The 14,314-nt window shown below is 30.0% G+C and overlaps 1 protein-coding gene across 1 annotated transcript in view; it reads right to left on the reverse strand.

Moving 5' to 3' along the window:
* Nucleotides 1-14,314, reverse strand: part of LOC142318914 (limbic system-associated membrane protein-like) — a 1,021,193-nt gene that overhangs the window by 434,630 nt on the left and 572,249 nt on the right. The window contains exon 3 of the mRNA XM_075355580.1: nucleotides 822-943. Coding sequence (XP_075211695.1) covers nucleotides 822-943 — 122 coding nt within the window. The remainder of the gene's footprint in view (nucleotides 1-821; nucleotides 944-14,314) is intronic.

Consider the following 14,314-nt stretch of genomic DNA (forward strand, 5'->3'; position numbering starts at 1 on the left):
ACTCCAGTAATAAACCCTCATTGAGACCTTTTATACCAGAAGTGGTATTTATTTTCATTGGTTCCAGAGTTATAGCCAAACAAAATTTTAATTTTAATTAATAAAATATTTGAATCTTAGGGAAAGGCACATGGTTTGAACCAGACTTCATCTCCTTTTTTTACCCGTTTTTTTTTTTTTTTTTTTTTTTTTTTTAATTTATATATATATTGGTTTATTAATAATTTAACCTGTTATTGTAAAAAAAAAATTACGTTGAATTCAATAACAAAAAAAAGTATGAAAAAATAGCAGAACTTTTTAATGAAATCAAATTTTATGTATTTTTCATTTTAAAAAAATTCAGTTTTTCGTAATGTACGAGTATTTGGGCGCAGCAAAAGCTAAATTTTATTTAGGTTATATTCTGTTGTTAAGCTAAATAAAATTTAGCTTCTGCGAGGTTACAATCCGGTCATCGTCAACTGCTAGGATCGCCGTATCATCCGCATACGATGTAACTCCATCAAATCTTGGACAAGGAAGGTCAGCAGTATACTCTAGGAATAAAGCCGATCCCAGTACCGAGCTCTGTGGCACTCCCGAGATATTTTCATACAAGTTAATACAAGTTTTGATTATATCTAATCTGTAAGAAGCGACGGTCTAAATATCTTTGCTGAATCAAATTGTAACGTTGAGGAAGAAAAGAAATAGTACAGCAAGTAAAACAGTAGTAGATAAACTCGTTACTAAAATTTTAGTCGGACTAGAAATTAGACTAAACTTGTGATTTAAACTGAAGATTGATTTAGATAGTAATACATCAAAATAAGACTTACTTTACGGGTCCATAAAATGCTTGGAACTGGATTTCCAGACGCTTTACATTCAAGTGTTATAGTGCCTCCTTTTCGGGCAGTAAGTTGACCATTAGCAGGAGAAGCTCGAATGCTTGGTGGAACTGAAACAAATACAAATTGAGATTAATGATTTTATGTTTATTTATTTTTTTTAAATACCAGTAATATATATATATATATATTTAAAAAACTTTTAGCATTAAAATTAAAAAAAAATAATAATCGAATATATGAACTAATTGCCTCAACAATACTTGTTTCTAATTGTTAAAGCTTAATATCTGTTTTGTTTTAATTAGATTTTTTCGTTTGTAATACTTGGATCTAAATATAGAAAATAAATAACTTTCATAACAATTTTTGTTGTGATATGCAATTTTCTTTAAAAAAATGTATTTTGACTGCTTTAGGTAAAATAGACGAATTTATAGTTAATTAATATTGCTTATATCAAGAATTTTATTGTAAATTATACCTCGTTATATAAATGAAATCCGCAAACTAATTTCTTTTTCGTGTACTTATAGATAAATAAATAGCTATGTTACAGCCGAAATAAACCGCCCAGAATATCTTATTAATTAAAGATTTTCAATGAGTGGACGAGGAACTAATGATGTTAATCATTATGAATGATGAATGATGAATCATTGATGAATGATCGCAGAAATGTTATTTCTGCGATTACAGTTTGAGAGTTTTGTCCTTTTATGCAGAAATGTAACCGCTTTTAAAATCTTGGAGACGAAATTTACGTTATCTGAAATCAAGGAACATCCAGGATCCGAGAACCTCTTTTTTTCTTGTTAAGCATCCCCAGAGCAACCGGACACGTTATTAAGCACAACATAGGTCGCCCCAGGGTGCCGTGGCAGTTGTCTGCCTGCCCTACTCAGTACAACAGGACTGTATCCGGCCGGGTACCCTCCGCGTCAACGGAGCAATCCAACATCCTATTGAGGACAGCTAGAAAGCCCCTCGGCGGAGAGGCAGCCCATCCCGGTCCTATCCGTAACAGGTTCCAGGTACGCCTTACGCGCACCCGAAACGATCCGAAAACTTATTCGAAGCATAAAGTAACACAGAATTTTGCTGGTTTATAATCTTTTCTCTTTTTCTTGAGTTGAGGTATTTTACTATTCCACTTTGCCTTACATGAAGCCGAAGTGTTTAAACTAAGAAGAAGGTGGATAACATTAGTTTACGTTATTATCTGAAATAAGTACTGTTTAGAGTAATAGATTTTGCGTAAAATTTCTTTACAGAAACCAAATATATTAATTGTTGAATTAATGTTTTGAACAATCCTATTTCTCTGTAGGATTTCTGTAAAAACAAGACTTTTGTCAGAAAATAATAAAAATTTAAATACATTATAGATAATAAAACTAAAAAAAATACTTTATTTCGACAAGTGAATTATGTATTATTATTAGTGTAGTGTATTATTATAGTGTAGTGTATTATTATTACGGTTTTCTCTAATTTGTTTTTCATAAAAATTCGAAGCAAAATCTTTTTTAATTAATGAGAAGTGCAAATTAAATTTACTGATTTTCTTTCTTTTGCAGGTATAATTTTAACAGATCGGAGAATGAGTTTGTAAAGAGGTACTTTTTTCAACTAATATTTTTGTATGATGATTTTCATTTTAAGACAGAGAGCCTAACAGTTTCGAGAAACTGGTTATCATCGATGAATATCAGGTATGATTTTTAATTAGTAGTATTAATTATTTAACAGGTTTATGGATACAATTAAAAAATAATATTTAGTTAAATAAATAGAAATGTTTGACGTAATTATAATTTTCAAAAAGTAATATATATTTTTTTTTTATTCTGTTGAAGGTATCAATTAGATGTTACTTTTTCTCTCTTATTAATTTCATTTTTATTTTCCTTATCTTATAGTATTCAATTTTAGATTTATATCTGATTATAGACCGAGGGTTCTCTCTAGCCTAACTGTCTTTAAATTTCAAATAAAAATGATCCAGAAATAAAAACTATTACTGCTATTTTTGGGAGTATAGATATGTAGTGGAGATAGGAAACGGTTGGAGGTGTCCCTCTTTAGTTGACGTCTACGCGTTTAAATCATATGTTGATAATAACTTTTGTAGGAGTAAATCTTCATAACTTTGAGAAGAAGATTAATTTCCGGTTATTAGATAAGGAATCATACCTTGAGGAACCCGCATGATTTAATCGGTTAATGATGAAAATAAGAGAAATTATTTATTTATATTTTTTAAAAATATCTGATTTGTAATTAAAATATAATATAATTGAAGTAAATATTTCTTTAAATATTGTATAAATACAAAAGTTACTGTTCTGGAACAAGATATCTACGAATATATGAATTTAGAAAATATTTGTGGTTGCATACTTCAAGACTGCTTTAATCGCTGATGAGATTTTTGAGTAAAGGTTCAAGTTCTAAAAAGAATATAATGTAGAATAAATCATGGAAATGATATATTATAAGTGGACTATATGTATATATATATATATATATATATTTGCGTGTTCGCGGTTGGAAAAGATTATTGAGAGATAGCACACGTAAAAATTTCTTACAAAAAAAATTTAATGCTCATAAATAATTAATAACGTACAAAATATCTCCATATCAAAATATAATTCCGATTTATAATCAAAAAGTTCGTTAGAACTTCGCCGGTAAGAGTTCGCAGAACTGGACGTCACGACGGAGTCAACGAACTATGTTTACAGTTCTAAACATGACGTAACCTAAACGTGAAATGAAAATGGGGGAAAAAACTAAAAAATAAGCGTGAAAACATTATATTTCAGTTCAATTAGATTTGTAATAAAGAATACTTTTAAACAATACCTCGAATTTTGTTAGACAACGTTTTTTTCTTACATTTGATGAATCGCGGGACTTTTACCTGAAAAAGGTGGGTTTTCGAATCACGCCGCTAGGTTGCAGTATTTGATAGTACTAGGTAGCGTACAAAAACTTGATAGTATACTTGAAATAATAAATTTAAAAGAAATTATACTACAGCTTGTTTTAATAGTAAATGCTCTTATGTAAATGAAATGTGATACGTATTATATATAAATGAAAACGGGCCAGTAAGAGTTATGTAACCATTTTTTCCCAAATTTTGCTTATTATATGGAACGATTAAACATTGTTTATTATCTATTATTGTTTATTGTATTATTAATATTGTATTTTTTTTAAACAAAATTCTAAATTGATAACAGATTTTGATATTAGAAATGTGTATTCTCTTAACCTTTTTTGATATCACTATAATTTGTTAGATTTTGAGCGGAAGAAATGATCCCTGCGAGACTCTTACCGTACGGTTTACAATTTCATTGTAATTTTTTTTGATACACCTTACATTAGTAAATAGAAACAGAAAGATTATAACAATCGAAAAATCAACAATTCACTTTATATATTAATTATTCACTTTTAATGTTTACAAAAAAGAATCTAGCTTACACTTTATAAATGAATAATGTCACTTTCATCGTTGACCACAAAGAACTCACAGAACAGCTTCTTGTTCTTAAGCACTCTTCGCTTGTTTGTTTCCGCAGCACATTGTGATCGCGGAAATATCACACACTGTGATCACATTTTAGCCAAAATTTACTGGTGTTTATCGCACGCTGTACTGAAGTGTAACTTTGCTGGTTCTTGGTAGTATTAATATCTCCGGTTTTATTGTCTGACCTACAATATCAGTACCCGACCGACCCTTTTGTTTGATCAAGCGTAATAATTTCTATGTCTACACATTCTACGCTTTTATATAAATCATTTCTAAAAAGGATTCCTTTGTTAATTCTTTCCTTCTATTTCTTTATCTCTGTTTTCTTCTGGAACCTTCTATTTGTTACTAAATTATATATATATATATATATATATATATATATATATAAGAATGCGAGTATATATATACACGCATTCTTTTAAGATGGAATGCAATTAAATCCGTCCTTAAAATTAAATATATAAAATAACAGAAAGCTTAAAATTTAGACCCGTCATTAAAATAAACCCTTAAACACGCCCGATTCTAGAATCATCCAGCAGCAAGGGACACTGTCCAGGTTCTGCGATTTGTAGGAAGTATTTGTGAAACTCCCGCCAACTTTGCATTCTATTCCATTCTTTTAAGAAGTTTAGGAATTACATATTTTTCACCTATGGATAGAAATGAATAATACGAAGTGTAGACTTGAATCTAAAGAATGTAAATTTAGGAGATACAGCAGATATAGGTAAGAGTCCTTTCTCTGAAAGTTGTGATTTTTATTATACAACAAATTCCTGTGTGGAACAGACTGAAGGTGCCGATACCATCTGAATTTGATAGCATCAGGATTGTGCATCAGACATTACATTTTTTAAAAGCAGACATACGTACAAAAACCACTTCCTACTCGACTTATAAGGCTGGAATGAAATATTTATTATTATTAAAAATTTTCATTTCCTTTAAAATGTATAAATATTCTCTATTCATAAGAGTAAGATTTTCGTTTAATTCCATAACTAGTTAACACGTTTGCGATGTCGTGTGCCCGTAAGAGTACACGAGATATTTTTTAAATGACGTCGTGTACCCGTAGGGGCGCACTCAACCTTACATTAGTAAAGTGCGCCCAACGGGGTACACGTTTTCACAGGTTTCTTATAGCATTTATTTTTAGTCCGGCTACATTGTAGGTGTTTAAAATCATACAACGGAATAATAGAAATGTCATTAAAATAATTGTATAATACGCGTTTACCAATAACTAATTTATTCAGGTAAATATATATTATTATTCAGGTTATATTATTTTTATTATCATTCAGGTGTCTGCGCAACTAGTGGCGTTCCTAGCGGCATGATTAGAAGAATAAGGAGCTCGTGTACCCGTGCACGACGCCCAAATATATAAAACCCACCGGGTTGTCTACTGGTGAACGCGTCTTCCCAAATCAGCTGATTTGGAAGTCGAGAGTTTCAGCGTTCGAGTCCTAGTAAAGGCAGTTACTTTTTTACAGATTAGAATACTATATTATGGATACCGGTGTTCTTTGGTGGTTGGGTTTCAATTAACCACATATCTCAGGAACGGTCGAACTGAGACTGTACAAGTCTACACTTCATTTACATTCATACATATCATCCTCATTCATCCTCTGAAGTAATACCTAAACGGTAATTCCTGGAGGTTAAACAGGAAAACGAAAGAAAGGAGTTATATATAATAACAAAGGCGCGTCGTACACCCGACAGGGTACACAGAACAAAAGTAAAAGAAACATATGATTGGAGTTTCATTTCTTTGAAATTATGTTTGTTTCATGTATATGTCATCAAATATAAAATAAAAAATTAAACAGAAAATTTCCGAATTTTAGTAAGTATACATATAAATAACTACACAAATAAAAAAAAAAAGTATATGTTTTGGTAGCCATCGCAAACGTGTTAATCGCAGATAGAAAAAGTTTAAAAATGAAAAAACTACAAGAGAATATAAATTTTTAATTTATGTTGTAATCTTCAAAATTAATTACATGAATTATAGTAACTGATACTGTTTTCACTATCTCTGATATACATTACATCCTTTTGGTACACATTAAACAGTTAACTAAGTAAATTTTCTTTGGTAATAGTTAAACTATATATATGTACGAAATAACATTAAGGTTTGAATATTCTAATTAATCATACCATATAATATTGTTGAATATAATAATTAATCATTTATTAGGAAGAAACTGAGTTTGTGTGTTGAGTAACGCGACGTAGACGTATAAAACATATACGGTAAACCATTTAACAAGGAACATTTGTTAGTAGTACGACCATATCTAAATTAGTGCAACATTAGTCAGATAAACCGCTGAAGGCAACAGGGAAATAAGGCAAAGAGAGACCCTTTGCTCAAACTATTGCGCTTTATCAACGATCCTGAGGCATACATTTGAGGTCGTTCAAACATTTCACACTGGACTTAATACCTTGTTTCATTGTTTTAAGAACTTCTATAGTATAATAATTAAATTTTAATTATTTTATTGTTTCATAAATAAAACTAACGGAAATGTATTTTTATACAAGTAGTATTTTGGTTTATCCTGATTTAATTCAATCGATACAGAAATATAATTATAATATAATCGACTAAAAATTCTATTTCTACTTGGCTATAAACTAATAAACAGAAATATAGTTTATTGATAAAGTTCCTTATTCCAATCTGCTTTTATCCTACTATTAATACTGCAATACCGTATACGGACGTTTCTCCGAACGTCCAAAACTCCGAAATAACGATGCTCCCAAATTCATTTCATTAGAAAGGCTATTCTCCGAATACTAATAAAATTCCAGTATAAATACCATTTGGAAGTAGCACTTTCGGATTAAATATATCCGGATATTTAAACTTATAAGTCTTTATTCGGAGTTTTTGTTTCGAAATGTATCAAAATATACAGTAAACTATACAGCCTACTGAAACAGTAAATAAAATATGTTTTTATTTTTAAAAGCTTTTAGAAAGAATTATTCACGTACAAATAAAGAATTCCATTAAAAAATGTTGGCAGAATACATTTATCATAATTACCCACGATTGATTTTGTGTTATTAAATGGTAAATCTTATACAAGAAAAAATTAATCTAAATTATGAAATTTGTTACAACTAATTTATTTAACTTAAGAAACACTTGCATAAAACGTTATAAACATGTGCACATTATAACATTGATATAACGTAAAATGTATATGCAGTACACATTAAAGTATTTCCTTTACTAGAATATTATATAAAAAAATCCCTTTCGGCTCGCCGGAAGGCGGAGGGGTAGATTTTACCGGTGCTAAGTAGGGGATAAAAAAGATTTCCAATTAAAGTTAAGAAAAACTTTAAATTTAGTCAATACAACAATGGTTGCATGTGAAATAAGTTTCACATGTTTAGCATACGACAATTCAGACATCTTCTTACAATTCCAGCAACATTTTGGTCATCTCTTGCTGTAAGGGTTGGTCATATCAAAAATTGTTTCAGACAAAAGTTTTAGGTAATGTTTACAGTATTAAGGGAAATGGTTTTTTTTTGTCTTCGAACTCCCATTTCCCCACCTCCTGGGCCATTGGTTGGTGATATCAAAAAATTTACGTAGATAAGTTTTAGACCCTTATTCAAAGAATACTAAGAACATTGATTGATTTCCATATTTTACTTAATACGAAAGTTATAACGATATTATGTTTTTTCGAAAAATTTCTCCCATGGTCTGATTTTGCCCATTAACAAACTCGACCGATATTTTGGGTTGTTATAATTTATGTATAAATTTGAAAATGATTGGGGCAAAATTACGCAGTTATCGTATCCACAAGAAACTAAAGTCTATATATATAAACTTGTGAACTGACGGTGGTTTTGGGGTCTGGGGGATGTAAAACGCGAAGATATGTCGAAGTTTTCCGGATGTCGAATCATGATACCCATTACAATAGGTAGCGTTCTTGTAAAATCTAATTTTAAAAATAAATTGAGCTAAATAAATTAAACGTGAGAAAAAAATAAAACTAGGTTGTAAAAAAAAAAAAAAAATACTGCAACATTAGTATAATAGTTTTTCTTTGATTTTGATTTTTAAAAGTGTGAGAAACTAAAAGACCTTTCATTAGGCCTCTGTTATAACAATTTTAAATTAAAATAACAAAATTTAAAAAATATTATTTATCATTTTAGTTTGGTTTTTATAAATTATTTCATCTTAAATTATCATTTTTATTTAAATTAAACGAAAGACCAATACTTTGTTTTTGGTTTTATACCTTTTGCAACGAGTGCAAAGGCGAGAATTAGGTCTTCATAAAAACAGAAAAGAAACGACGTAAATTACCCTGCTAAATGAATCTCTGGAATGGGAAAATTACCTTAAGTTCCCAAATAATTTTCTTGAAATATTTTGCCCAAATATACTTTGGATGGCCATTATGCTATAACTAGCCAATGTTAAGCAATTATATAACATCGATTAATTAATTATTAAATAATTAATTTATTTGTGCAATATACTTTTCGTTTAAAAGTTTCTGAATAAATGTGGAAAAAGTTGGAAACAAGATCACTTGAGAAATTTCACTTGGAAAAAAATCAACAAAATCTGTCAATCTTGGGACGAAAATTAAACCTTGAACTGCATAAAAAATTAGTTTTTAAGGAATAGTTTTAAAATCTACATAAAAAAACAACCCTATATAAGAAATGTAATACTTTTTCAGTTCTTCTATCATTCCATTTTTATTTCAGCTGCATTTTTCTTATTATAGACTCCCGTTCTACTTTGTTTTATTCAGCTCTAAATTAGTGTGTAAAAAAATTTTGTAGTTGTTTAAAATCTGTTGCTGATTTAAAAAGGTGAAATTTAAGGAAGAAATTAAGAAACGTTGGTTTCAAATCGTACGTGGTTTTGTATGTCTATTTTAATTCTGTGCTAGCTTTTATTTTGCTATCTTGTTTTATTGTTAATTTTTTAGTTTAATTTTTATTAAAAATGTAGATAGGACTAAAAAAATTATTTCCCGTATGAAAAACCTCGTTCATAAGAAATCAAAAGGATATTGATAAGAAAAGGGTGCAAAGAAAATACGTAAACAGAATTTTAGCTAAAACGTAATGCTCTCGAAAATATATTTTGTTTAATGACCATTCATTATAGTAAACCTGAAGATTTACGCTTGAGAATAGCTTATGAAGTTTAATTCGTAAATTTCGTGCCTTTAATTTATGATTTCAATCCTGGCTTAATGAATAATTGATGTTAAAATTTATTATTTTATTTTATGAATAATATTGGTTAATATTTTCATAATTATTACGAATAAATGATCTCTTTTGTTGAAAATGTGTGTAAAATTCAAGCTATTTTGTGTTTTTTCTTTTTTTCTACCTTGGAAAAGGTTGCGTCTTCCATTCGATTAAATAACCAAATTGGCTTTTTTTTACCACTTATATACAAAGTGATTCCAAATTACACGGCAATCTTTGTGTAGATGATTCTATATCCAAAAATATGACAAAAAGTTCATATAGGTCAGAAAACGGTGCCTTAGTTTCTGTTCGCGAAATATTTATCCCTGCTTTCTGCTCCTTCTGTGGATTTAAAACGTACTATAATTCTTGAGGTGCAATCGAGGGATAAATTTCGTGCTTCCTTATGGGCTTTTATTTAAGAAATTGAATAAAAATGATTGTAGACCTCTATATCACTTCATTTTTCAGAAAACGGGGTAAAACACGAAAAGGTTTTGTGACTTTACTTTTAAGGTAGTTTTACACTTTCGGAGAATTTTAGCTTTCCGGAAGAATATCTTAAGAAAAAATTTAGCGTTTAAAGATTTTTGCGTACTTAATCTAAATTTAAGCTAAACTAAATAGTTTTTCCTTTCGTTTTTTTGTATTTAAATAAATAATTTAAAGAAATAAGGAAGATTATTATGCCAATAGCACCAAACGTTATAGCTAAAACATACTATTAAACAAATCTTTATTAATGTAATTAACTTTTTGAATAACCTTCTAAAACAATCTTTAGTGAATAATGAATGTACCTAAATCATTACGAAGAAAATAATTAGGATTTAATTATCGTCAACAGAAAGATTTAATATCAATTAAGATTATTTTAAATGTAAATAAAATATGATAATCAAATTATATGATTAAAATTACTGAAAGTTTGTCACGTATTTCAAACATTGGTTTTAAAATTTTGCATTATCGACAGAGAAATAGTAGTGTTCTATAATAATTTATTTTTTTTAGTACATCTGACTTAGCGTGTGTACATGAAAGTTCCTGGGTCTATTTCGGGTGAATTAACTCGTGATAATTTTAGACTACAAGTTAAGGGATATGTGAGGGAGGGTAAAGCGTTGATAAGTACTCTAGTACTTTGTAAATACCCTTGAGAATGGAAAATGTTACAGTGTTGTACTACTTTAACATTATGTTAGAAACGTAAAATTAGTGTAATTTAAAATTATTTCAATTAACCTAAGAACTCTATACTTATAAATAAAAATTAATTAAAAAACATATCTTCGTTAAAAACGTGATTTTAAGGTACACTGTAATAAAAAACAGAATAAGAAAACTAAAGATCGCTAGAAAAATGGATTGGTAAAAGGAATTTTTCAAATTTTTACGTAACAACCATTTTCATTTAATTGCTGCTAAAAGTACTGGAAATATATATATATATATATCCAGTACTTTTAGCATTTATATATATATATATATATATAAATGAATGTTTGTTTGTCCCGTATGCGTACCTATACCACTCATCTGTTTGCTATGAAACTTTGGTGAGTTGTTGAGCGTACGCCCGCGAAGGTTTCTGAATTAGTTTGGATCCGCTAGGTGGCGCTGGGTTCGAGATAATTCAAAAAATTGAATTTATGGTTCGATTTGGCTCGTATTCAGAATATGTGTTACTTTCATGAAAAGAAATCCCTCTGCAAAAAATGGATCCGCTAGATGGCGCTGAGTTGAAATATTTAAAAAAATTGCATTTTTCGTCCGATTTGGCTCATATTCAGAATACGTGTTACTTACGTGGAAAGAAATACCTCTGAAAATAAAGGACGGTGTTCTTTATTAGGTGTTCTTAAGGTAGGTGGGACGGTGTTCGATAGGAGCTGGGTTTAACCTGGCTTACACCAGATAGGAGTATGGGTTATATGCTTTCCAGTTGGCAGGCCTGGGGAAATGTGAAGCTAGCTACTAGAATATTGAAGACAAAATCCCGTGACGGTTGGGACCTTGATCGAGTGTAACCGTGCGCCTGTTTAGTTAGGGAGGGCAGCCTCGATATGGAGAGGACGGTTCGCCGAGGTGGGCCGTTTTTGATGAGGGATCGGTGACCCCTTATGGTAGTTTTTGAATAATGACAACTGGAAACTGGATAGCCTCATATAGGATCACTGCTAAAAAAAACTACAGAGGAAAGTGGGGTACTCTAATGGGTTTTTTACTAATATAATGTAAAATAAAGATCCGATCTGCCATGCCGAACATACTGCCGGTAGATGGGAAGGGCAGTTAGAGTAGAAAGGACAACCCTTACGCTGTTCTATGCTTAATTGCGGGTCCGGCGTAGGAGAGTAAGGGAAAAAATGAAGGACCCGATATCTGGCGCTGGGGTTGAGATATTTCCAAAAATTGCGTTTATGGTCCGATTTGGATATTTACGAAACAAACAAATATACAAACAAACTTTCTTCTTCATATATATAGAAGATTACCCGTGCGGACAAGATACATATTACAAAATTTTACATTTTTTAAATTCATCTGGAAGATCTCGCAAGCAAAAAAGTACCAAAGCAAAAAGAATAAAACCTGAATATCTTGCAGGCAAAAATATCTAAGCTCTGACACCTTTTCTTAAGTGGCCAGAAAAAGAACTGTGGAAACGTGCATTATTGAATAAAGTGTATTAGCACTTTATTTAGCAAAATATTGAGCGTAAAATCTTAAACGAAGGGTATTAATAGCATGCCCTTTTTCCGAAATGCATCGATTAATTTTGAACTTATATAGTCCAACTGCCTACGAAAAATGGTGAATTTAAAATAATTAGCCTCATATCTAGATCTTTTTCTATTCATCCTCCTGAACCACCGTAAGGTATTACTTAAGAGGATGATATCTATAAAAACTTTCTGATTTATTCGTCTACGTACCAGATGGAACAAAAAAAATTGTATTTCCGAAAGCACGTCAATAAACAGAATTAAAACACAAATACTTTCTTTTTTTGAGTGGCATTGTAACACATGCCGGGTATTAGCTAATATGATTAAAAAAACTTATTGAATAAATTTGGTTTGATTTGTGATAAAAAAATTAAATCTTTTATATTTTTTCACGGCCGACTATCATATACAAGAAAATCTAAAATATACAATAAAATATAAGAACACAATAAATTTAGAATTTTCATTGATACGTTGGAATGGTAGTATTATTGCAGATTTAATTTTACCAGTTTAAAGCTGTCCGGTGTTGGTTACTTTAAAGGTATAGTTACTTGTAATAGCGATTGCAAAGGAAGAGTTTTGTTATTGGGGTTCAATTATCAGTATTGTCTTATTAATAGCAGGGTTGAAACAAGTTTAACCGTACTATTCTTTATGTGAACTGCTAAAATTGCTTTGACAAGATCAACCATATAACTGTAGCCGCGTTTACTGCTTGTTTTAAGGTACTATATTATACTGAAATAAAAAATCTATTCCTACTTTTATTATTTATGAGTATTTTGATGTATATGTTTATTTTATTTTGTATTCTGTAATCAGATTGGATTGATTTGAGGGGAATTTTTACAATATTACGTTTTTGATGTTCCACTTAGCTATTTGTTATTCAGTTTTCTTTATTGAATTTCAGTCACGTTTTCATATTGAGAGGTACTTCGTTGATAAATGATGTGTGCGAAGCATCCATCTTTCTTTCTTTTTGCTTCCTTTTTCCGCTGCTTCAAGAGATTTATTTTTCCACTGGTCTTTTTTTTATGTATCAACAACGATCGTTTTAGTGTACAGCATGAATAAATTTAATCACTTTGGCTCCTAACATAATATCCTTTTAATGCATCAAGGATAACTTTTTTAAATATTTTTTTATCAGTTAGATTTCTTTCACTCTTAAATATATATTATACAGTTAAAAAAGTTTTTCAACTTGAGAATAAGGTTTTTATTTTTCTCTATACTAAATTTATAAGTTTTTCAAATATCTTTTTCAGAACATATTATCATAGTATTGTCGTGTGTTCACGGTTCGGCCAGGATATTTAGAGACTAAAAAACTAATTTTTTTTACAAATCAATTTATTACCCTAAAGACATATGAACAAAATAAATAATAATAATAATGAAAATACTCAAATATAACATCCAAAAAGTAATTCAAATAATAAGGACAAGGTATTTTTAATGACAGTTAAATTATAAAAACCAGAATAAATTCAAATTTACTAAAAACGTTACAATGACCACTAGAACCTAATATTGCATTAACAAGATGACACTAGAAAAGTCTAAAATTCATACATTTCAATTTTTGCAAGTATTATTACTTTTACGGTTTACAGTAGAATTACCGTATAATTTATGAATGATGCGAATACAGCCATGATTAATGTTAATCGAATACTGATGGTTACTGTTTACCAATAACTCACCGAACAACTTCTGTATTCAACCACTGTCCACACTGGAATACGCATGATGAATTCTTATCTCTTTACCAAACGTGTACGCCATCACCGCAACCGCATTGAACTCGGGCTTTGCGAAACTTCTCTATTACCGATTGTTATCACGACTACGCCGGACTCGCAGAACAAGGGTCTATCTCCGCTGGTCCCTGGCAGTAT

The sequence above is a fragment of the Lycorma delicatula genome, chromosome 2, assembly GCF_047948215.1.
Source record: "Lycorma delicatula isolate Av1 chromosome 2, ASM4794821v1, whole genome shotgun sequence".
Lineage (NCBI taxonomy): Eukaryota > Metazoa > Arthropoda > Insecta > Hemiptera > Fulgoridae > Lycorma > Lycorma delicatula.